The 24732-nt window shown below is 37.1% G+C and overlaps 1 protein-coding gene across 1 annotated transcript in view; it reads left to right on the top strand.

Moving 5' to 3' along the window:
- Positions 1 to 24732, top strand: part of SPAG17 (sperm associated antigen 17) — a 241725-nt gene that overhangs the window by 130782 nt on the left and 86211 nt on the right. Inside the window, exons 21-28 of the mRNA XM_044239012.1 lie at positions 1464 to 1703; positions 2699 to 2810; positions 5865 to 6023; positions 7176 to 7289; positions 20094 to 20269; positions 20645 to 20647; positions 22314 to 22437; positions 24295 to 24473. Coding sequence (XP_044094947.1) covers positions 1464 to 1703; positions 2699 to 2810; positions 5865 to 6023; positions 7176 to 7289; positions 20094 to 20269; positions 20645 to 20647; positions 22314 to 22437; positions 24295 to 24473 — 1107 coding nt within the window. The remainder of the gene's footprint in view (positions 1 to 1463; positions 1704 to 2698; positions 2811 to 5864; positions 6024 to 7175; positions 7290 to 20093; positions 20270 to 20644; positions 20648 to 22313; positions 22438 to 24294; positions 24474 to 24732) is intronic.

Here is a 24732-nt window from a genome sequence, read left to right as displayed (position 1 = left end):
CTGTTACTTCCTGCTTTTAACTCACTGGCCTTCCTGAATGTTAGGGTCCATGTCTTTCATCAACTCTGGAAATGACTCAGCCATAATCTATTCAAATGTTACCTTTTCTAAAGTTCTACTTCATTTCTAACAGAGATTTCAAACTCACCTTCCTATTTTTGATACTTTTTTTGTTTCCTATTTAACTTTGGACACTTCTTTCTCTTTAAACAAATTAAAGATTAAGCAGATTAAAATACTTATGTTATATCCTCTATTTGATAATTCCAATATCTTCTTCGACTTTACAGATATGTCTTCACAGTATGCTTCTCCTTCAGAATCTTGCTTCTGGCTTACTTACTCATTCTCATTTGTGAGCGCATATCCACCCACAACCTTTTTAGAATACATTTTTAAGGTAATATATTTTGGCCTCAAATCTGTGTGAGGACAACTTGTCATTAGTTCTCAGGGGAGATTCCCCCCACTTCTTCTCAACCTTTAACTCAGGGACAAAGAAGCAAGCTAGAATTCATGCTCTTCCTCTATAGGGAAAGGTTTTGGGGTTTTTTTGTTGTTGTTGATTTTTAGTTCACACAACGAAGGTGTCATTTTTTTTTAATATCTGCTCTATTCAGAGGTCTCTGATTTGATCTCCCAGGTTAATTCTCTAGTCCCTGTAACTCATTGAAACTCTTGTTCTAAGCTGCCAGGGATGGACATAAAGCCCTCAGAAACTTCTGTCCTGAATACTCCTGTTCCTCACTAGATTGGTGCTTTTTCATACCTTTTATTTTGTTGCCAGCCCTGCTATGCATTGCAATGATGATTTTTACATTTTATCTATCATTTTTGAAATGTTTTATGCCAGGAGTGTTTCTCTGAACATCTGGTCCACCATATTGCTGGATTAAGAAGACTTAAACTAGGGACTGGATTCATGTGGAAAAATATAGAAGGGAGGGAGACCAGCTAAGAGGCTAATGTAATAGTTCAGGATAAAATGAGAAGACCTGAATTAAAGGAAAATTCAAAGAATGTGAGAGAGGAAACTCAGTAAAGAGAATTCTCTAAAGAGCTTGGCAGGACGTGGTACATGGAAGTTGGGTATAAGAAGAGAGTCAAGGGTAACTCCAGGGTTTCTAGCTCAGTATCTTAATTTGTCAGAGATGCCTTACAAAAAGCGTATGAAGGGGTGCCTGGGTGGCTCAGTGGGTTAAGCCGCTGCCTTCGGCTCAGGTCATGATCCCAGCGTCCTGGGATCGAGTCCCGCATCGGGCTCTCTGCTCAGCAGGGAGACTGCTTCCCTCTCTCTCTCTCTCTCTGCCTGCCTCTCTGCCTACTTGTGATCTCTGTCTGTCAAATAAGTAAATAAAATATTTAAAAAAAAAAAAAGCGTATGAAGTATTCTCCAAAATGAACCTGAATGAGATCTAATTTGTTTCAAAATCCTGTTAATTTTTTTTTAAATGTGTTTATAGGCATGGAAAGAAGAACAAGATCGATTAGCAGAAGAAGAGCGCTTAAAGGAAGAAAAAAAAGCAGAAAAGAAGAGTAAGGAAGCTGGTAAAAAGAAAGGCAAGGAAAAGGTAGAGAAAGAAGACAGTAAAGCTTCAAAGAAAAAATTTCTTTTCAAGGAGAAATCTAAAGAAGAACAAATAAAGATTCCAGAAGTAGCAGAGGAACCCCTCCAGCAACCAGAACCCGAGATCATTTATCCGGTAAAATCAGCGTTCCAAGAAGGCTCTTTGGGTCCTTACAAATTGTTCTCAGAGAAACACAGCTTTTGTGGAATCACAAGGTTCCCAGTCTTCACTGATACCACAGAAGGTCTTGAAGTTTCTTCTAACATAGGTGATCTCAGACCCATACTCAACCCTCAGATACCTAGGACTTTCACTGTAGCCAGTCACCAAGATGGGAATACCATCAGGCCAGTTTTTCTTGAGTACTGTGAAACTAGGTTACTAAGGGCAAGAAAAAATGGAGATTTGACACAAAAACATTCATTCAGGTTAATGTAAATAAAGCAACTGTGAACGATCAAAGTGAATACAAAAGCTAGCTGTATTGTCTCAGGTGACAGGCCTTGCTGAGTATGCACCCCTGTATTTTGCTTGTAGGCTTTGGTAAAATCATCCCTTTGCCAGTCTGTCCCCCAGGCAGTCTTATAAGGAAAACCTAATGGGCAAGAGATGGACAAAAATGTAACAGCTCTTGTTCTTTCTAACAGCTACTCTAAGCCAGTTCTCAGGCATTAGCATGCATCACAATCATTTGGAGTTCTATTAGCAACACTTACCAAAAAATGTCATTACCATATTACTTCCTAAAGTATAACGTGTCAAGAAAAATGCATAAAGTGTCATTGTTCCTCAATATATCAGTTTACTTTAAACAGAAAATTAATAGCCAATGAAAGAGAAATTGATTTCTTCTCCCACTGCTTTTCAGTTGTATAATTATTTGATCTGTACTACCTGGAAGGATGCTCCAGTGAACAGATTTTAAAATCATGGACCTCCTTTAATTCTGCCTGTCCTTGTAATATCACAGGAGGTGCTAAAGATAATATGGACACTGTCCTGTGAATCTATAAAGTGACAGACATTCATTTAGCAGAATTAAGCTTACAGCATCTTTAACTGGCTCACACTGATGAGTTGATTTTTGTAGTTGCCATTTCTCACTCAAAGCCTGATGTTTTCCCTTCTAGTTTCATGGATATAATATGGGAGACATACCCGTCCAAATCTCAGGAACAAATTCTTATCTGTATCCTTCAGACGGAGGGCAGATTGAAGTAGAGAAGACAACATTTGAAAAAGGTACCTTTTGAACACAGCCGGTTAATAGTTTGGAAGATACTAACCCATTTCAAATCATCTTGGGGCCTTGTACCCTTGGATGTGGTAGGTGAGAGTGGTAATGTACCCAATTTTCTTTATTATACACCACATTCAGCACTTCTGTTATTTGTTACAATTGACTGCAAGGCACAAGCCAGCTGAGAGGTTAGCTGGGACATACTATTACAAACTTTCTGGTTGTTAAAATCTTGAAATGTTTCTGTATGATTCAAAAATACTATAATAGTAACCACAATAAACATAATTAATTAGTAATATTAATTACAGCACATAGCGTTATCTCAGAAACCAAGCACACACTGTGATTTGAGAGCAAATTTCTAATCTGGGCTCTGGAGCACCAAGCTTGGGGTTCTGCTGCCAAGGTCCAGGTATTTTTGCTACAGAGAAGTTTCTTCTGGATTCAGAAGTCTTTGAATGGGAGATGAGATGAGCCTTGTGGATGCAGCGAGGACCTAGTCTAGAAAACCCCTAAAGGAAATGTGTAATTCTTCCCAAGAAGCAGATATGAGCTCTAGGGAACCTGTCAGGGACATCTTGCAGGGTCTATCTTTTCACTGGGCTTTAAAGATCTCTTAGGTAGGGGTGCCTGGGTGGCTTAGTGGATTAAAGCCTCTGCCTTCAGCTCAGGTCATGATCTCAGGGTCCTGGGAGAGAGCCCTGCATTAGGCTCTCTTCTCAGCAGGGAGCCTGCTTCCCCTTCTCTCTCTCTTCCTGTTTCTCTGCCTACTTGTGATCTCTGTCTGTCAAGTAAATTTAAAAAAAAAAAAAAAAAAAAAAAGATCTCTCAGGTGGATTTGAGAACCTGGGCTTTATTTGGTAGCTTATTGTCTCTCAGAACTGTGAGGAGGTCAGTGTGGAAGAAATTTGAGCAGGGCCCTATTTAATGTCCACAAGGTTATGCCCCCCAGCAAGGGGTAACACAGGCTCCTCCTACCCCCACCCTCTGTCTGGCACCAGCTTACCCCTCCTCATTTCCTATCCTCTTCTCTCTACCTTTCTCTCTCTTAACCCCTCTCTCTTCCCTTCCTTCTTTCTTGTCATCTAATATCTACCAATTTAGGAAGGAAGTCATTGCAAAAGTTACATGCTGTTCCCTATGTGAAGTCATGGCTCAAGTGGAAGCATCATTAGATGATAATCACCCCATCAAACAAAAGATCACATCAATAATTTTTAAAATAAAAAGGCCTGAAAGTCATTCAAATTATTTAAACAATGGTTGGCGATACAACTTATATCAAATGTCAGACCATTTTATTATATAAGGTTTGTTTATTTAAACCATGATAGGGATTGTTATTAATATAGGTACACATATTTATATGATCATATGTTTTCATAGCTGATATTTGATATTTTAAATATTTTGAATATCATCCTGGGGTATAGGGTACAATTAATAGTAATTTAAAATGGAGCTCAAAATCACATAACTGAGAAAACTCCTGGACTCAAGTTTTGTGATGCTGTGTTCTATTTTCCATAACTATTCCTCACACTTATGGAAATTTGTATATGCTCATGTTTATTAGTTTCATACGAGTCAGAGCAAATACTAATCCTTTCAATTAGGCAGAAGATAGCTCAATCAAAGTTGAAAAGAACAAGCTGGATTAAAAAAAAAAAGAAGAAGAAGAGAAGAGAAAAGCTGAAAAAGTAGACAAAAAATGAGAACACCAGAAGAGGGAAACTGCCATTTGGAAAACTCTGATTTGCTGCTACTAATGATAACAATACTCTAATTACCATTGATGTAATTCTTTATAAGCTGTAAAATACAACTAGCTCATGTGATTAATCACCAAGTTGAGTATAGGTGTACAATAGTCTCAACCAATGTATTTTCTCTTTTGTAATTTAATTAGAAAGTCTGCAAACATCTCCCTGAACCACTTGCCATTTATTTCTGGCTCCTGGGTCACATCTACAGGGGCTGGGTTAGAGTGACATCATGGTATTCCTCTTACTAAAAGAGTGTGTCTTAGGAGGAGAGAGAGAAAAAAAAAAAAGAGGAAAGAAGGGGGGGGGAAGAATTTAAAAAAAAAGAAAAAGAAAAATAGAAAATTATCTTGATGGAAAAAAAATTTTTTTTTAAAGATATACTGTGGAAGGGGGTAGAATCCCCATAACTAACTGCTGAGGAGGGACCTGCTTTGCAGAGGAGCGGAAGGCCCAGGGAGTGGGGCAGGGGGCTGCTCATTCACTCTGGGGTCTCACCATGTACACGTCTCAACTGCGCAAACTGCTCCCCTTGTTTCCCTGTCCGACTTCACTCCCTTGTGGGCTGCTCAAAGGTAGATGGGCATGGGTGGTAGGGGGGGGTATTTACCCAGGGCCCTGGAAGCACACCAAACTGTTCTGCTTATTACCTTCCCTCCATCTTCTCCCTAACTTTCCACCTCCCCTCCACCTGCTCTTGTCTTGCCAATTTGCCACCCACCCCACCCCTCTTTTCAGGCTCTCTGCCCTTCCAGATTGCCTGGTGATCTCTCTTATTTCCTTTTGTTTCTTTTTGTTTTGAGTGTCTTTCTTTGCAGGTTTCTGTAGCCAGATCTCCCTCCTGCTCCCAGAGCTCCAGTGTAAAATCCCCTACCCCCTGGGGAAATGCACTACCTTGTTTTGGGGTGGGTTTCTTTGTTTTCTGGTTTTTTGTTCTGTTTTGTTTTCCTTTGCCTTTTTTTCCCTTTTATTTTATTTTTCCCTTTTATTTTATTCCCTTTTTTCCCCTTTGATTTTATTGAACAGGAGGTAGATTTTATTTATTTATTTATTTTACTCATTTCCAGGGGGGTGGGAGGTTTTTTTTTTTTAATGTGTCATGAATAAAGTTGTCTTTGAAAATTTTTTTTAAATCACATCGCATTACTCCTTAGGCATCTTTCTATAAAATAGTGATGTCCATAGATGTTTCCATGCTCTTAGCTACATTCTATGCTGCATTATTTAGATGTCTTGTCAAGGACCTTAATGGGGCATCAGTAGCAGTCTTCTATCCCTTATTTTCCCCAGGGCCAACTTTTATCAAGGTGACAGTGAAAAAGGACAAGCATACTTTTATAATTCATTTAAAAGACCCTAAGGAAATTGTGAAAAAGGGAAAAAAAGAAGAGGATTGTTCTTCAGAAGATGTGAAAGAAAAAAGAGAGGAAGAGCAAAATCTTGAAACAGGTAAGCAGTAGCATCTCTGTGTCAAACCCGCACATCTCTTCCACTTAGCAACTAGGCTCATTTTTCCAGATGGTAAGGAAAATGTTTTGCGATTCTGCTTATATACATTTTCCCTGAGGTAATGTGTACCTGCATTATATACATAGCACATCGACAGTGGACTGCTAACTTGGTTTTGCCCCCTCTGGATGACCAGCTATTGATTCCAGTTATCATACAAAGTCTATGTAGCTGGCTACCTTTATGTAGCAACATTGCATTTGCAATGTCCATTCTGGCCTGAATTTTGTTTTATACAACTTGTATCAAGTGCAGTCTCTAGGACTCAGGTCTGCATTAGTTGATTTCTACTGAAGTTTTAGCTTTTCTCCAATATTCACTACAAATGCTGGGCTTTCCTTCTCTGCTCTATCACTTAGTTCTCTCCATGGTATCAAATGTCTTAGGTTGCAAGGACAAGAGAAAAATCCTACATTTGGTCTTGATAGTCTTTACCTGCTAATAGATGAGAGCTCCAGGTGTTCGTCCATTGAAGATACAACATGAAACTTCCTGATAACACTATTTAACATCTCTAGGCAACACCACCCAGAGAAACAATGTTATCTGCCCAGTGTGACATAGGTTATACCTGCAAAAGGAGAAGAGTTAATTAATAGGATGTTTTCAACTCAAACTCGTAATAAGACAAATAGCCAAATCTTACTAATAAATTCATGGTCCCAGTATTTTCCAAACTCAAGAACATGATGTTTGAAAGTTTGAATGTACTCCAGACCTTAAAACAGAAATTTTTAAATTACTTTTCTTTGTTTTGCTTGATAAAAGACCATGTGGTTTATTTTAAAAATTGGGAAATACAAGAATATTTAAAGAAAACGAGAGTTGCACCTAATTCTACCACCCCAGCAGTGGCCACTATTGCAGTGTATTTCTTACTTTATCATCATGAACATTTTCCCATTTATTAAATACTCTTTGAAAACAAAGTTTTCTAATAATTTCATAATAATTCATTGGTACATACATATATATCAATAATTGAATTAATTATGTCCACATTTTTATCTATGTGATTTCCATTTTGCACTGTTTTGCTTCCATTTCTTTTTAATAAAATGGAAATGTCCTTGATTTGAATTTGCCTTTTAGGAAAATCAGATGCAGAGAATAAAGTTATCAGCAAGTTTGGATCTTTTTCTGCCACCTTAGAAAATGGGATCTGCCTCTCAATAAGTTACTATGGACCAAGTGGAATGGCCCCAGGTAAAATAAGCACAATAGCAAGGATAAGTGTCCCATGACCAAGGGCATCTGCCCATCCTCAATCTGCTCATGTGTTGATAAACTTGTTTTGATTTAATGCCCCTCTTTTCTTAGAAAGGTGGGAATATATGTTTGAGTGCGTACATACATGTGTGTTTACATGTATGCATATATATAGTTGCTCATACATAGAAAATAACAGTGCTTTGACATTTGAAACAATTTATCATATATACAATTTTACATAGAATCACATATACATAAAAATTATATATATTTCAGTTATCTTTGTTAACTAGCCTGGGAAAATAAGTCTGTTCATGCCCCCAAAAAAGCATGATTTCTCAAAGTATCCTCTTGGTTTTCCACATAATGATATTTTTATGAGTCCTGTGATTGTGGAAATGCTCAGTGTGCTTCAGGACTTAACAGTCTTAAAGGAACCATTCATTGGACATCTTAAAGGATTACTTTACCCCACATTTAATGAACAAATTCTCCAACTGGAAGCTATTTCCTTACAAACCACAAAATAATATGTCATTTAACCAAGAACCAATTGAGAAATTTTGTGGGCTCCCATGCATTTTACAGGGATATAGGCAAACAGATTTAAAAAAAAAAAAAAAGCTTTACAAAATTGGAAGATAATCCCTATGCTATATAGACTTCAAACTACATATAGATCATAGTGATCCAAATGTCTGCCTAACTATGTAACTCCTTTTCTGCAGAAACATCATTCCATAGGTTCGTTATAATCTTTTTCTTACCTTGTGCAAATATTGTAGTACTCTAGTGAGTTAGAGAGCCCATTAAATTTGTTAGTATTTTTTATTTATTTGGGATTTTGTCTTTTAATCTTATATTTGGTTTGTTTCTAAACCAGCATTTGAAGTCATTCTCTGCCTAACAAATTATGTATTAACTCTATTATCACGCACATTCACTAAAAAATCCTATCCCTTCTGAACATAGCTTATCGTGATTTCAGATTAAGATATTTATACTCTACTCTCTATCAACTATATTGCTGCTGTTTTCCAGTGATTTCCTTATTCTTGATCTCATCCTTAACTTATTATGCAATTATTCCATTTAAAACAAATGTTCCTAATTTCACATTTATAAGTACTGCATTTGAAAATGTTTATAATATGAAAGAAATAGAAAGGTTTCCAGTGTTTGTGGTTGGAAGAATGACTGTTGTTAAAATGTCTATACTATCTAAAGCAATCTACATACTTAATGCAATCCTTATTAAAATACCAAAAGCATTTTTCACACAGCTAGCACAAACAATCCTAAAATTTGTATGGAACCACAAAAGACCCCAAATAGCCAAAGCAATCTTGAAAAGGAAAGCAAAGCTGAGGGCATCACAATTCCGGACTCCACCCCCAAACTACTAGAACTCATACAGCAATTCAGCAGCGTGGCAGGATACAAAGTCAATGTGCAGAAATCAGTGGCTTTCTTATACACTAACAATGAAAATACAGAAAGGGAAATTAGAGAATCGATTCCATTTACTATAGCACCAAGAACCATAAGATACCTGGGAATAAACCTAACTAAAGAGGTAAAGGATCTATACTTGAGGAACTATAGAACACTCATGAAAGAAATTGAAGAAGACACAAAAAGATGGAAGACCATTCCATGCTCTTGGATCGGAAGAATAAACATTGTTAAAATGTCTATACTGCCTAGAGCAATCTATACTTTTAATGCCATTCCGATCAAACTTCCACCGGCATTCTTCAAAGAGCTGGAGCAAATAATCCTAAAATTTGTATGGAATCAGAAGAGACCCCGAATCGCTAAGGAAATGTTGAAAAACAAAAATAAAGCTGGCGGCATCACCTTACCTGATTTCAAGCTTTATTACAAAGCTGTGATCACCAAGACAGCATGGTACTGGCATAAAAACAGACACATAGACCAGTGGAACAGAGTAGAGAGCCCTGATATGGACCCTCAACTCTATGGTCAATTAATCTTCGACAAAACAGGAAAAAATATACAGTGGAAAAAAGACAGTCTCTTCAATAAATGGTGCTGGGAAAACTGGACAGCTATATGTAGAAGAATGAAACTCGACCGTTCTCTTACACCGTACACAAAGATCAACTCAAAATGGATAAAAGACCTCAACGTGAGACAGGAATCTATCAGAATCTTAGAGGAGAACATAGGCAGTAATCTCTTTGATATCAGCCACAGCAACTTCTTTCAAGATACGTCTCCAAAGGCAAAGGAAACAAAAGCGAAAATAAACTTCTGGGACTTCATCAAAATCAAAAGCTTCTGCACAGCAAAGGAAACAGTCAATTCCGGACTTCAAGTTATATTACAAAGCTGTAGTCATCAAGACAGTATTGTGCTGGCACAAAAATAGACACATATATCAGTAGAACAGAATAGAAAATCCAGAAATAGATTCACAACTATTTTTAGACAAAGCAGGAAAGACTATCCAAAGGGAAAAAGTCTCTTCAATAAATGGTGCTGGGAAAACTGGACAGCAACATGCAAAAGAAGGAAATTCAACCTCCTTCTTATACCTTACACAAAAATAAATTCAAAATGAGTGAAATACCTAAATGTGAGACAGAATACTATCAAAATCCTAGAGAAGAACATAGGAAGAAACATCTTCCACATCAGCCATAGCAACTTCTTACTAAACATGTCTCCAGAAACAATGGAAACAAAAGTAAAAATGAACTATTGGGACTTCAAGATAAAAAGCCTTTGCACCACAAAGGAAACAATCAACAAAACTAAAAGGCAACCAACAGAATGGGAGAGGATATTTGCAAATGATGTATCAGATAAAGGGCTAGTATCCAAAATCCATAAAGAATTTATCAAACTGAACACCCAAAAAACAAATAATCCAGTTAAGAAATGGGCAGAAGACACGAATAGACATTTTTCGAAAGAAAACATTCAGATAGCTAACAAATACACTCAAAGATGCTAAACATCACTCATAATCCGAGAACAACAAGTCAAAACTAGAAAGAGATGGCACCTCATACCTATTAGAATGGCTGAAATTAACAACAGAGGAAACAACAGATGTTGGCGAGGATGCAGAGATAGGGGAGCCCTCTTACTATGTTGGTGGAATCCAAACTGGTGTAGCCACTCTGGAAAACAATATGGAGGTTCGCCAAAAAGTTAAAAATAGAGTTACCCTCTGATCCAGCAGTATATCAGGTATTTACCCAAAGAATACTAAACCACTAATTTGGGAAGATATATACAACCATATGCTTATTGCAGCATTATTTATAATAGTCAAATTGTGGAAGTAGCTCACGTGTCCCTCAGCAGATGAATGGATAAAGAAGATGTGATATATATGTATTTATTTGATATATATAGATAGATATTTTGATATATATTTGTTTGATATATATATTTGTTTTAAACAGAATAATTGCATAATGACATAAAACATAAAAGGAATGAAGTCTCATCATTTGCAGCAACATGAATAGAGCTGAGAGTATAATGCTAAGAGAAATAAATCAGTTGGTGAAAGACAAATACTATGATTTCACTCATATGTGGAATTTAAGAAACAAAACAGGTGAACACAGGAGAAAATAAAAAAGAAAGAGGCAAACCATAAAACACATAGCTATAGAGAGGAAACAGAGGGTTGCTGGAGGGAAGTGGGCAGGGAGTGGGCTAAGTGGATGATAGGTATTAAGGAGGGCAGTTGTGATGAGCCCTGGGTCTTACAGGTAATTGATGAATCAGTAAATTCTACTCCTGAAACTAATACTATATGTTAGCTAACTGAAATTTAAAACTTCAAACAAAAATAAGTAAATTAATAAATACATACTTGGAGAAATAAATTAAAGTCATCCAAATTGACAAAGATAAGTAAAATTTTCACGATTTGCAGATGAAATGATACTGTACCCAGAAATCCCAAAAGACTCTACCAAAAAAACTGTAAAAATGATAAATGAATTCAGTAATGTCACAGGACACAAAAACAATGTAGATAAATCTGTTGCATTTCTATTTACTAATTAAGAAGCAGCAGAAAGAGAAATCAAGGAATCAGCTCCATATACAGTTGCACCAAAAACCATACAATACCAAGGGATGTGTATAGCAGCATCATCAACAACGGCCAAATAATGGAAATAGCCCAAATGCCTATCGACTAATGAATGGATTAAGAAGATGTGGAATATATAAACAATGGAATATTATTCTGCCATAAAGAAGAATGAAATCTTTCCATTTGCAACCACATGGATGGAGCTAGAGAGTATTATGCTAAGCAAAACATGTCAGGGAAAGAAAAATACCATATGATCTCACTGATCTGTGGAATTTAAGAAACAAATCCAAAGATCATATGGGACTAAAAAGAGAGAGGAAAACTAAGAAACAGACTCTTAACTAAGGAGAACAAACTGATGGTTACCAGAAGGAAGGGGGAATGGTTAAACAGATGATGGGGATTAAGGAGTGCACCTGCCATGATGAGAACAGGATGACATATGGAATTGTTGAATCACTATATTTTACACCTGAAACTAATATAACACTGCATGTTAACTAACCGGAATTAAAATAAAGACTTTTAAAAAAGAAAATGTTTATAGTGTGAATAAAAAGTAATGTTTTCTTTCTTGTATATTAAAAAATGGAAGGCATGAGTATTTACAAAAAATATAAATTCCTTAGGATACCCATAATACTGATATTTAAGAACTTTTATCTGCTGGTGAATAAAAAAAAACTCCCAATCCAAGTCTCCTCCCCTTAATCGGGAATATAGCTTTCCAGAGATTCTTCTTCTTTTTTTTTTTTTTAAGATTTTATTAATTCATTTGACAGAGAAGGAAGGAGCACAAGCAGGGGGAACTGCAGAGGGAGTAGGAGAAGCAGGTTCCCCACTGAGCAGGAAGCCCTACACGAGGCTTGATCCCAGGACCCTGAGATCATGACCTGAGCTGAAGGCAGACCCTTAACCCATTGAGCCACTCAGGCACCCACAGAGCTTATTCATCTTGAGTGAAAATTTATACACATTGATTAATAAATCCCCATTTCCTTCTCCCACAGGCTATGGCAACCACTGTTTTACTCTTTTTATTAACATTATTTATTTTAATTTAATTAATTGCCATATGATGTATTATTGGCTTCAGAGGTACAGGTCTGTGACTCTTCAGTCTTATATAATATCCAGTGCTCATTACATCATATATCTTCCTCGATGTCCATCACCCAGTTATCCCAATCCACCAACCTCCCCTCCTGCAACCCTCAGTTTGTTTCCTATGACTAAGAGTCTCTTATGGTTTGTCTTCCTTTCTGGTTTTGACTTATTTTTTCCTTTCTTCCCCTATGATACTCTCTTTTGTTTCTTAAATTCCACAGATCAGTGAGATCATATGATAATTGTCTTTTTCTGATTGACTTATTTTGCTTAGCATAACACCATCTAGTTCCATCCATGTCATTGTAAATAGCAAGATTCCATTTTTTGATGGTTGAATAATATTCGATTTTGTATATATACACCACATCTTTATCCATTCATCCGTTTATGGACTTCTGTGCTCTTTCTATAGTTTGGCTATTGTGGACATTGCTTCTACAAACCTTGTGGTCAGGTTCCCCTTTGGATCACTACATTTGTAGCTTTGGGGTAAATACCCAATAGTGCAATTATTGGGTTGTAGGGTAGTTCTACTTTCAAATTTTTGAAACTGTTTTCTAGAATGGCTGCACCAGCTTGCATTCCCACTAACAGTGTGAGATGGTTCCCCTTTCTCCCTGTCCTTGCCAACATCTATCCATTCCTGACTTGTTAATTTTAGCCATTCTGACTGGTGTGGTTTTGACTACTGACTGTGGTTTTGATTTACATTTCCCTGGTGCCAAATGATGCCAAGCATTTTTCATGTGTCTGTTGGCCATTTGGATGTCTTCTTTGGAGAAATGTCTCTTCTTGTCCTCTGCCCATTTCTTGATTGGATTATTTGTTCTTTGGGTTTTGAGTTTGATAAGTTCTTTACAGATTTTGCATACTAGCCCTGTATCTGATAAGTCATTTGCAAATATCTTCTCCCAGTTTGTCAGTTGCCCTTTAGTTTTGTTGACTGTTTCCTTTTCTGTGCAAAAGCTTTTTATCTTGGTGAAGTCATAATAGTTTATTTTTTCTTTCGTTTCCCTTGCCTTTGGAGAAGTTTGTAGCAAGAAATTGCTGTGGCCAAGGTCAAAGAGGTTGCTGCCTATGTTCTCCTCTAAGATTTCGATGGATTCCTGTCTCACATTTAGGTCGTTTGTTCATTTTGAGTCTATTTTTGTGTATGGTGTAAGACAATGGTCCAGTTTCATTCTTCTGTATGTGGCCATCCAATTTTCCCAACACCATTTGTTAAAGAGGCTGTCTTTTTTCCCACTGGATATTCTTTCCTGCTTAGATGAAGTTTAGTTCACTATAGATTTGAGGGTCCATTTCTGGGTTCTCTATTCTGTTCCATTGATCTATGTGTCTGTTTTTGTACCAGTGTCGTATTATCTTGATGATTACATTGAATGTATAAATTGCTTTGCATAGCATAGACATTTTAACAATATTTGTTCTTCCAATCCATGAGCATGAAATGCTTTTCCATTTCTTTATTTTACTCAATTTCTTTCATGAGTGTTCTATAGCTTTTTTTTTAATGTTAGTCACCATACACTACTTCATTAGTTTTTGATGTAGTGTTCCATGATTCATTATTTGTATATAACACCCACTGCCCATTGCAGTATGTGCCTCCTTAAAACCCATAACTGGGCTGACCCATCATCCCTCCCCCCACACACAAAACCCTCAGGTTTTTTCTCAAAGTCCATAGTGTCTCGTGGTTCATCTTCCCTTCTGATTTCCCTGCTTCAGTTTTACCTTCTTTCTTCTAATGTCCTCCATGCTATTCCCTATGTTCTACACATGAGTGAAACCATATGATAATTGTTTTTCTCTGCCTGACTTATTTCACTTAGCATAATCCCCTCTAGTTCCATCCATGTCAGTGCAAATGGTGGGTATTCATCCTTTCTGATGGCTGAATAATATTCCATCATATATATGAACCACAGTTTCTATTCATCTGTCAAAGAGCATAACCGCTCCCTCTACAGTTTGGCTATTGTGAACATCACTGCTATGAGCATTGTGGTGCATGTGCCCCTTCTTTTCACGACATCTGTATCTTTGGGGTAAATACCCAGTAGTGCAATTACTGGGTCATAAGGTAGCTCTATTTTCAACTTTTTGAGGAACCTCCATACTGTTTTCCAAAGTGGCTGTACCAACTTACATTCCCACCAACAGTGTAAGAGGGTTCCCCTTTCTCCACATCCTCTCCAACATTTGTTGTTTCCTGCCTTGTTAACTTTTGTCATTCTAACTGTTGAAAGGTGATATCTCAGTGTGGTTTTTATTTGAATTTCCCTGATGGCTAATGATGTTGAACATTTTTCATGTGTCTGTTAGCCATTTGTATGTTTTCTTTGGAGAAGTGCCTATTTATGTCTTCTGCCCATTTTTTTTTTTTACTTGATTGTTGGTTTTTTGCTTGTTGAGTTTCAAAAGTTCTTATTAGATCTTGCATACCAGTTCTTTATCTTTAATGTCATTTGCAAAATATTTCTCCCATTCTGTGGGTTGCCTCTAGTTTTATTGACTATTTCCTTTGCTGTGCAGAAATTTTTTAGCACAGTGAAGTCCCAAAAGTTCATTTTTGCTTTTGTTTCCCTTGCCTTTGGAGAGGTGTCATGAAAGAAGTTGCTGTAGCCAATGTTGAGGAGGTTACTGTCTGTTCTCCTCTAGGATTTTGATGGATTCCTGTCTCACATTGAGGTCTTTCATCCATTATAAGTTTTCTGAGTACAGATCATTTGTAAAACTAAACTTTGGTTAGTTTTATTCCTAGGTATCTTATGGGTTTTGGTGCAGTTATAAATGGGATCAGCTCCTTAATTTGTCTTTCTTCTGTCTCATTGTTAGTGTATAGAAATACAACTGATTTGTGTGCATTGATTTTATATCCTGACACAGCTGAATTTCTGTATGGGTTCTAGCAATTTTGGGTTAGAGTCTTTTGGGTTTTCTCCATAGAATATCATGTCATCTGCAAAGAGTGAGAATTTGACTTCTTCTTTGCTGATTCTGATGCCTTTTATTTATTTTTGTTGTCTGACTGCTGAGGCTAGGACTTCTAGTGGTTTGTTGAATAGTAATGGAGAAAGTAGACATCCCTGCTGTGTTCCTGACCTTAGGAAAAAAACTCTCAGTTTTTACCCATTGAGGGTGATATTTGCTGTGGTATTTTTCATAGATGGCTTTTATGATATTGAGGTATGTTCCTTCTATTCCTACCCCTTGACAAGTTTTAAGCAAGAAAGAATGTTGTACTTTGTCAAATGGTTTCTCTGCATCTATTGAGAGCATCATATGGTCTTGACCTATCTTTTATTCATGTAGTGTGTCACACTGATTGCTTTGCAGATGTTGAACCACCTTTGCAGCCCAGGAATAAATCCCACTTGGTCGTGGTGACTAATCCTTTTAATGTACTGTTGGATCCTATTGGCTAGTGTCTTGGTGAGAATTTTGGCATCCATGTTCATCAGGGATATTGGTCGGTAATTCTCCTTTTTTGGTGGGGTCTCTGTCTGGTTTGGGGATCAAGGTAATGCTGGCCTCAGAGAAAAAGTTCGAAAGTGTTCCTCCCATTTCCAGTTTTTGAAAGTGCTTCAGAAGAATAGGTATTAATTCTTCTTTTAAATGTTTGGTAGAATTCCCCATGGAAGCTGTCCAGCCTGGCATTCTTGTTTGCTGGGAGATTTTTAATTACTGCTATTGGGGTCTATTATCAAAGGAACAAGACTGAGACAAAGTGAAAATTATCAAAGCCTTATTCTATGCCAAGCATTAGAAGTTAGACTGACCGGCCAGGGAACGAGACTGAGACAAAGTAAAAGTTGTGTGAAACTTTATTCTATGCCAAGCATTAGAAGTCAGACTGACCAGCCAGGGCTGCCTCAGAAGAGAGCAACCCCCTCCTGATCTCACAGGCTGATTTTGTAGGGCATAACCGCAGACCCAAGGTATGTGGCTTTTATTGTTAAGGTGTTTACTCCTGGAATCAATACCCGGAACCATACCAGGAACTACTGGGGCGTTTATTCCTGGAATGAAGTCTGTGGATGTAAACAACAATATGGCTACCTAGGCAATATGGAGTTGCTCCAGCTAAGCAGGCCCCAATAGTTAAACAGGTTTTAACATTAAATTGGTCCTAACAACTGCTTCAATTTCCTTGCTGGTTGTGGGTCTGTTTAGATTTTCTGTTTCTTCCTGTTTCAGTTTTGGTAGTTTCTATGTCCCTAGGAGTGCATCCATTTCTTTCAGACTGCCTAATTTGTTGGCAGATAATGGCTCATACTATGTTGTCATAATTACTTGTATTTCTGTGGTGTTGGTTGTGATCTCTACTCTTTCATAAAATCATATGATTTTATTAATTTTGGTCCTTTCTCTTTTCTTTTTGGTAAGTCTGACCAGGGCTTTATCTATCTTTTTATTTTTTTTAAAGATTTTATTTATTTATTTGACAGAGAAAGAGATCACAAGCAGGCGGAGAGTCAGGCAGAGAGAGAGAGAGAGAAGCAGGCTCCCGCCAAGCAAAGACCCCGATGCCGGGCTCGATCCCAGGACACTGAGATCATGACCTGAGCCGAAGGCAGCGGCTTAATCCACTGAGCCACCCAGGCGCCCCAGGGCTTTATCTATCTTATCCCTTCTTTCAAAGAACTATCTCCTAGTTTCATTGATCCGTTCTTCTGTTCCTTTGATTTCTATTTCATTGATTTCTGCTCTGATCCTTATTATTTCTTTTCTCCTACTTTTTTGCTGTTCTTTCTCCAGCTCTTTTAGATATTTGGTTAGCTTAGGTTGTGTATTTGAAATCTTTTTTTTTTTTAAGATTTTATTTATTTATTTGACACAGAGATAGAGATCACAAGTAGGCAGAGAGGCAGGTGGGGGAGGGGCAGACTCCCTGCTGAGCAGAGTACTTGATGTGGGGCTTGATCCCAGGACCCTGAGATCATGACCTGAGCTGAAGGCAGAGGCTTAACCCACTGAATCACCCAGGTGCCCCTTGAGATCTTTTTTGTTTCTTGAGGAAGACTTGTAGTGCTATGTACTTCCCTCTTAGGACTGCCTTTGCTGCATATCAAAGATTTTGATCGGTTGTGTTTTCATTTTTATTTGTTTTCATGAATCTTTTAAATTCTTCTTTAATTTCCTGGTTGACCCATTCATTCTTTAGTAGGATGCTCTTTAACCTCCAAGTATTTGAGTAACTTTTGTGTTAGATGTCTTTCTCCTAGGTTCCCATAGAGCATTGTATTTCCTTTATCACAGACTTAACACAGGACATTGTACCTTAGGGTTTTTTCATTTGATCTACCCATTGCAAGTTCCTTGTAGTCTTCCTCATTGGTTATCCAATTCATAGTACATGTGGTAGGTACTTTATAAACTTTTACTGAATGAGTAGATGGATGGGGAAGAGAGGGAGGAGTTTCCAGCTCCCTATAACTGGATGCCATTCACTTATTTATATACTGTACTTCCTATAGGTGAGGAATCTTGCTGGCATTGAGCCACAATGATGAATAAAACCATGGCACATCTATTCAAAAAACTCATTGTCTAGGGGCACCTGGATGGCTCAGTCATTTGAGCACCTGACCCTTGATTTCACCTCAGGTCATGATCTCACGGTTGTGAAATCAAGCTCTACATTGGGCTACACACTCAGTGGGGAGTCTGCTTGAGATTCTTTCTCTCCCTCTTCCTCTGTCTCTTCTCCCCTCTTTTTTCCTCTCTCTCTCTCTCTCAAATAAATAAATAATTTTTTAAACTCATTGTCTGATGGGAAAAGAATAAATAAATAACTGCTGGATTGCTAGAAATTATATATAAACATAGTACTGGGAATAGCGAGAAAATACTTTAGAGAGAAAGTATAGTATCTGAGGTGGGATTTTAGAGATGAATGGTAACTATCCAGACAAAGCAACAAGGAAAGGGAATTCTTGACATCAAGAACCATTGTGTATAATCATACAACTGTGTAAAAACATAGCATCTTCACAGGAAGGGGAAAAGTTGAGTGTGGTTGGAGTGGTGGAATGTCAGTACTCAATGGCCCATAAGAATAATGAGTATCAAAGGTGTTTAAATAAAGGATGAGAAGTGATACAATTGGATTTCATATTAGAAATATAATTTTATGATCGTTTCAAAAGTACACTGAAATGATAGTATTAGAGGTCCCATACCAGTTTGGGAACTTGTTGCAGAAAATCAAGTAAAAGATCAATGAGAATGTGAGGTAAGTTAGGAACAGGTAGGAGTGGCATCATTCAAGAGAAATTTCTGATGGCTTGTTGACTGGATGTATGAAGTCAGTCAAAAAGAGAAAATTCAAATACCTCACTGTCTAACTTGGGAAATTAGATGCTTGATTGCTCATTAAATGAGATTAAGTATATAGGAGGCTTTCCTTTCCTAGCAGAAGAGAGACTTATTGAGTTTGAAATGTTTCCAGTACCACAACCAGGGAGATATATAGAAAGGTAGTTGGACATATTAATCTGATGCTGAGAAGAAAGGTCATGCCTTGTGATATAAATTTTGGAGTCATCAGCATGCAGATGAGAGTTAAAGCCCCAGTAGTGAGTGAGATACTCATATCTACTATACAAAATAAAGCTCAGCTTTGGCTGTATCACAGTCATGTGTGACTTTTCATAAATATAATGCCTGTGCCTCATCCCTAGAGAGTGTGATTCAGTGGGTCAAGATGGGGGCCTGAGCTTTTTATAAAAAATTCAATGAGCAATCATTATGAGCAGCCAGAGTTGAGAACATCCATTGTAAGCATAAAGGGAAAAACCCCTGGAATCTAATGACATTTAAGGATTCACAAAAGAGGAAGAACTAGTAAAGGAGACAGAAAAAAATTGTTCAGAGAGGGAAGAGGAAATACAGGGAGAGTATTATCCTGGAACCCAGAAGAGAATAGAATTCCTTTAACACACCAGTGATGCTCAGAAGATTGTGACAAAATTCCTTCAGAGATCAACTTGCTTTTGAGAATTCTGGCACTATTTTTAGACCCAGAATAAAATTAATCTTTTACAACTTCTAAAACTTCTTTTTATCAACTCAACTAGAAAAATCTCTTTTCTGAATTTCTTTTTTTGTATCCCTTATTATTTTCCTAGTTAATATGTCCTTGTATGAAAGATATTTGAGTATAATTATTATTAGAATATTTTGGTTTCATAGGGTCTTTTATATATATTTTGTCATTATTGCCCACTGCTCCAAAGATGTTGCATATAGAAACATTTCAAAAAATATTTCTCAAACAGATGGTTATTGCACTATCTTTAGGAGTTCATAATCTAGATGGGAAGGCAAAAACATGTGAAATAATGATTCAATCAAATATATCAAAATATTAAGTACCTCAGATTTTTTAACTATAATTCTCATTTTTTAATTAACTGTATTATCCCTGAAATCCATCTGACTGAAAAATCATTTTCAGCAAGGTAAAAATTGTTGCCAGCTGGTATAAATGCATGGCAACATGTTTGCCATGCAAACATTTATATAGTGATTTAACAAATATAAAAATATGAATTCCAATTTACTAGTTTTCTCCTTTTTTCCTGTTATAGAGAATAAGGATCCTAATTTGGAAACAATGTTGAGTATCCCATCAGCACTTACTACAACAGTAGTTCCTCTTATAGTGACTGTTCCTCAAAGCAAAGTGAAAGGAAAAACAAAAGGCAAAGAAAAACCTAAAGAATTTCTTAAAGAAGAGGAACACCCAAAAGAAGAAGAGAAAAAGGTGCATGGACTTGCCATTGATTCCTAAACCCTACTTCTACCTCAGTTTTAACTTTTTTAAAATCACAAGTTACACCAACAGTATCATTTCAGTACATGTATATTGTTGTGCAAATGTATTAACATTCCTTGAAGTTTCAATTTTGAATGAAAAGAAGAGATGTGTACATAGGAGTTGGATCCCTATACCAGGAGACATATTGTCATGTACAAACTGACTCAGGTCTTCCATTCAAAACTCAGAATGAAGAGCTCACCCTTTTTTCCACTCTGGTTCTTTGCTTTTGGTTGGTTATGTTCCTACCATTCTCTAAATACTTTATTTAGTTTTATTAGATAAGCAACAATTGAAAGAAGAATATTTCTAATTAAATAGGAAGTACTTCCAATAGACTTGGCCTTAGATATTGATGGGCTCCAGGGCTTCTGGCTAAAGAGAAGTTCACTCTCTACTTCCAATACCACCAAATGCAGACACATACAGAGGCTTTGATTCCAAATGTGTTCCTAATACCAGAATACAGATCAAAAGAAAACAGACAAGAAGGAAATCACTAATGAAATCTTGAAAATTTGCTAGGTGAGCTGTGTAGTTTGTACAGTGTACAAATACTCGACTTATTAGAAGAAAAAAATATTAAAAAGTGACCAGAACTATTGATTTCAGACCTTGGTCCTTTAAAAGTTCTGGTGTTTGTACGTTACTTAACCTCTGCACCATATTTATTTAGCTATACTAGATGACTTTTCTCAATCCAGGGTACTTGACCCTCATTAAGTAAAAATTTTACAGTGTTGAGCAGAACAGCCCTAGATAATCCATTAATTTACTGAAAGCAATCTGATAACAAACCAATCAGTTATCCCATAATTTTTAATAAGTGACAATAATTACTGGTTTTTTGTGTAATCATAAATTTGTCATGGCAGGTTCATGTCTTTGAACATTATTGTTCATTTTACAGAACTTCATAATTGTTTCCTCCTAATTTTGCTTTCTGTTTAATTCTTTTAAAGATTTTATTTATTTATTAATTTGAGATAGAGCAAGAGTGAGAGAAAAAGAGAGAGAGAGCACAAGCAGGGGGAGTAAGAGGCAGAGGGAGAAGCAGGCTCTCCACTGAGCAGGAAGCCCAAAATGGGGCTCAGTCCCAGGACTCCAGAATCATGACCTGAGCTGAAGGCAGACGCTTTACTGACTGAGCCACTCAGGTGCCCCTTACTTTGTGTTTTTAATTGACTTTTGGCTAACTATTCCAAATTTATTATTTGTTAGTAACAAAGGCAGAACAACCCAAGTGATCCACAGCACAAGACTAGTTAAAATAAACTACAGGTGCAGCAACAGGGTATCAGTTGGGATGATTTTAGAGGCTAACAAAAGAGAGCCAACTGGAAAACTGAAATGATTATCATGAGGGGTTGGTTGGAAGTAACTAAATAACTTTCATTCTGGGGTCCAAGTAACCAACAAGGAACTCAGCATAGTTAGCATAAAATGAACTAGGATTTTTGAAGTAGACACACCCAAACTTCATTAGTTTATAAATAATCTTTTTAAATTGTTTCTACTTACTACAAAAGTAATGCTTATTAGAGAAAAATAATGACACATTTCCTAATAGCATAACATCTTTAGCACCCAAACTTTAAAAGATAAACCAAGTCGGTAGAGGGCACATAAGTCAGCCCTTAACCCCACACTTACATACAGAGGCATCTTTCAAGGCCTACTTTAAGCCCCAACTCCTCCATGATCCTTTCCTAATTATTCTAATTAATTCTGATGTCTTCATTTGTGGGAGTAGAGATGTGCTAACAGTTTGGTACTGTAATTTAATTGTTTCACATGTCTGTGTGCCATTCTATGAACAGAATATAAATTACACAAAAATACAGACTCATGCATCTTTACAGGCTCAATTGCAGGGTCCACCAGTCCTGGGCAAGTCATATCTTAAGCACTCAGCAAATGCTTGCTTAGTCCAAATAAATCAGTAGCTCATTTAGAAAATGACAAACAATTATTGTTAAATTATTTACAGGAAGAAGTAGAACCAGAACATGTTTTGCAAGAGACTCCTTATGTTCCTACCTTCCAAAACCTAAATGTGTCTTGCCCCAATGGACTCCTGGTGACCTTTATTGGGCAAGAGTCTACAGGTGAGTGTTAGCCAGCATGGGGTGGGAGGGGGTGGGGCAAATGTCATATAGAAAACAGTTGAATCACCATTGAAAACGTGTGTATTTTCATACCAGTTAAACATGTGGATAATGAACAATAGGCTAATAATAATAATGACTAGCATTTTTTGAGCCCCCGCCCTAAGTACTTAACATATATAAAAATACACAAATATGGTAAACTAAGTTCTAATAATTCCATTTTACAAAATAAATCAAGGCTTCAGGAGGTTCATTAACTTTCCCAGGTCACTCAGTTCCTAAGTGGCAGAAATTAAAGGTCATTCTTGGTCAGTGATGGCAAGGCTGGTGGACTCTTAACAACTTTGATGGGGTGGGACCCTGTCTTTCTGGCTCTACAGAGGGCCACAGGTATAGTGATTTGCTGGTCTGACCAAATCAAAAGACAGTGAGTATAAAGTAAGTGGAGGCAAGTACAGGTTAAGTGGTTGAAGGATATCAGTCTTGTTCCCAGATAGTAGAATGTAATTTTATAAAGTCTGTTATGTTTGTACATGGCCTCTAACTCATTAAGATGACTAAGTAAGTACAAGTAGGACCTCTTTAATTAACATGATGGGGCATCCACATTAGTGACTGAATTTGAATATCACCGATATGGAGGCCCACTCTTGCAGTAGAATTAGCAGATGCAACAAAGTAAGCACTGGCCTGGAACTTGAGTTATATATATGTCCTTTTCAGTTGCTTACTATCTCTGGACCATGTTTCTTCATCTGATAAAAGTTTTGTTGTACCAGTGGATCCTGACTTTAATTCACAACCAAATGTCCTCTTTATTATAGTTCCCTTATGTACACCATATTTGAAAAAAGAGTATCTATCAAAGAAAAAGAGTATGCCTATTGAAAACTAATTCAATGCCATATTTACTTGCCACCTAAATGAAAAGAAGCTAAGTGCTGCATTTGGTCTGGTTTGTCTTAATTATGTTTTTCTTCATCTGAAATTCTGGAAAGTGAAACAATCTCTCTTAAAGGGTTGTTGAGGCAGGCTGAATAAAATACATATACAAAGCAATTAGCATATGTAAACATCTCAGTAAATGCTTATAATGTTACTGTTACTAATACTTCTGTGACTTAGAGGGTATCATGAAGGGCTCCCATTCCAAAATATTTTTCTAACAGCCCAATATAGTCCCTGAAATGCCATCATTACATGTTGATAAACCACTTTGTAAATTGAGGAGAGGAAAGTATTCAGTTAGCAAAAACTGAATAGTTACTGTATGCCAGAAATTCTCAATGATAATATTTTCTTTTGAAGGAACCTATGAGGTGTTTTTCTCCTTGATTGCTAACTAAGACTAGAACCTTGAGAAAAATCTAGATTCAGTTAGAGATGAGGGGATTATATTAACTTTGAAAGGTGATGAATGATTAAGGAAGAGCAAGCCTGAGTAATTTCCCCTGGGGCTCCTGACAACCAGGGAACCCCAGAACAGCATTGTGCATGCAGGGGCAAGAGCTTACTCAAAGATGAGAGAAAAGTACCCACAGGGAGAAAAGAGAACATCTACGACAGCAAAACTCTGCTTCCTTCCTAATTTTGCCAGGGATATCCTAGAATTCCTTAGAAGAATGGACTATACATGGAGAAGGTACCTATTAAGTACTTGTAGATGACCTTATTCACTACACTTGACTATAACAAGGCAGCAAAACACCAGTGCTCTGGGCCATCTGTCAGGTTACAAAAACTGCCCTATTATTCACATTTAGACAGAAGAATAAAAAAAAATTAAGGAAAAAGATAAAATGCCAGCTACACAGCATTGCTCAGTTCACAGAAAGGCTTTCTTTCTTTTCTTTTTTTAAGATCAGAATGTTGTGGATGAGGAACCCACTTGGGACATCATGGTCCGGCAGAGCTACCCCCAGAAGGTGAAGCACTATGAATTCCACAAAACGGTGATGCCACCTGTGGATCAGGAGGCCTCAAGAGTTATCACCAAGCAAGGCACTGTTGTCAAATACATGTTGGATGGATCTACACAGGTAATGGAATGTTAGATAAATAACACTCCTTCTTGCTGCAAAGGACAATACAAACAAGCTGGGGGAAAAGAACAGTGTTATCGTAGGCAAGAGGGACAACTCATTTGAAAATGGAGTCACACTTAAAATGGCAAATGGAGACTAGTATTGTTTTCTGTGCAATACAGGATACAAACAAACTTATTCTGTATATGATCCAGGACTAAATACAGTGTTTACCTCCTCCCCCTCTCAAGGCACCTGAGAATAGTTTTAAAAA

The sequence above is a fragment of the Neovison vison genome, chromosome 2, assembly GCF_020171115.1.
Source record: "Neovison vison isolate M4711 chromosome 2, ASM_NN_V1, whole genome shotgun sequence".
Lineage (NCBI taxonomy): Eukaryota > Metazoa > Chordata > Mammalia > Carnivora > Mustelidae > Neogale > Neogale vison.
The sequence above is the reverse complement of the archived record's forward strand: the minus strand, read 5'-3'. Positions and strand labels throughout refer to the sequence as shown.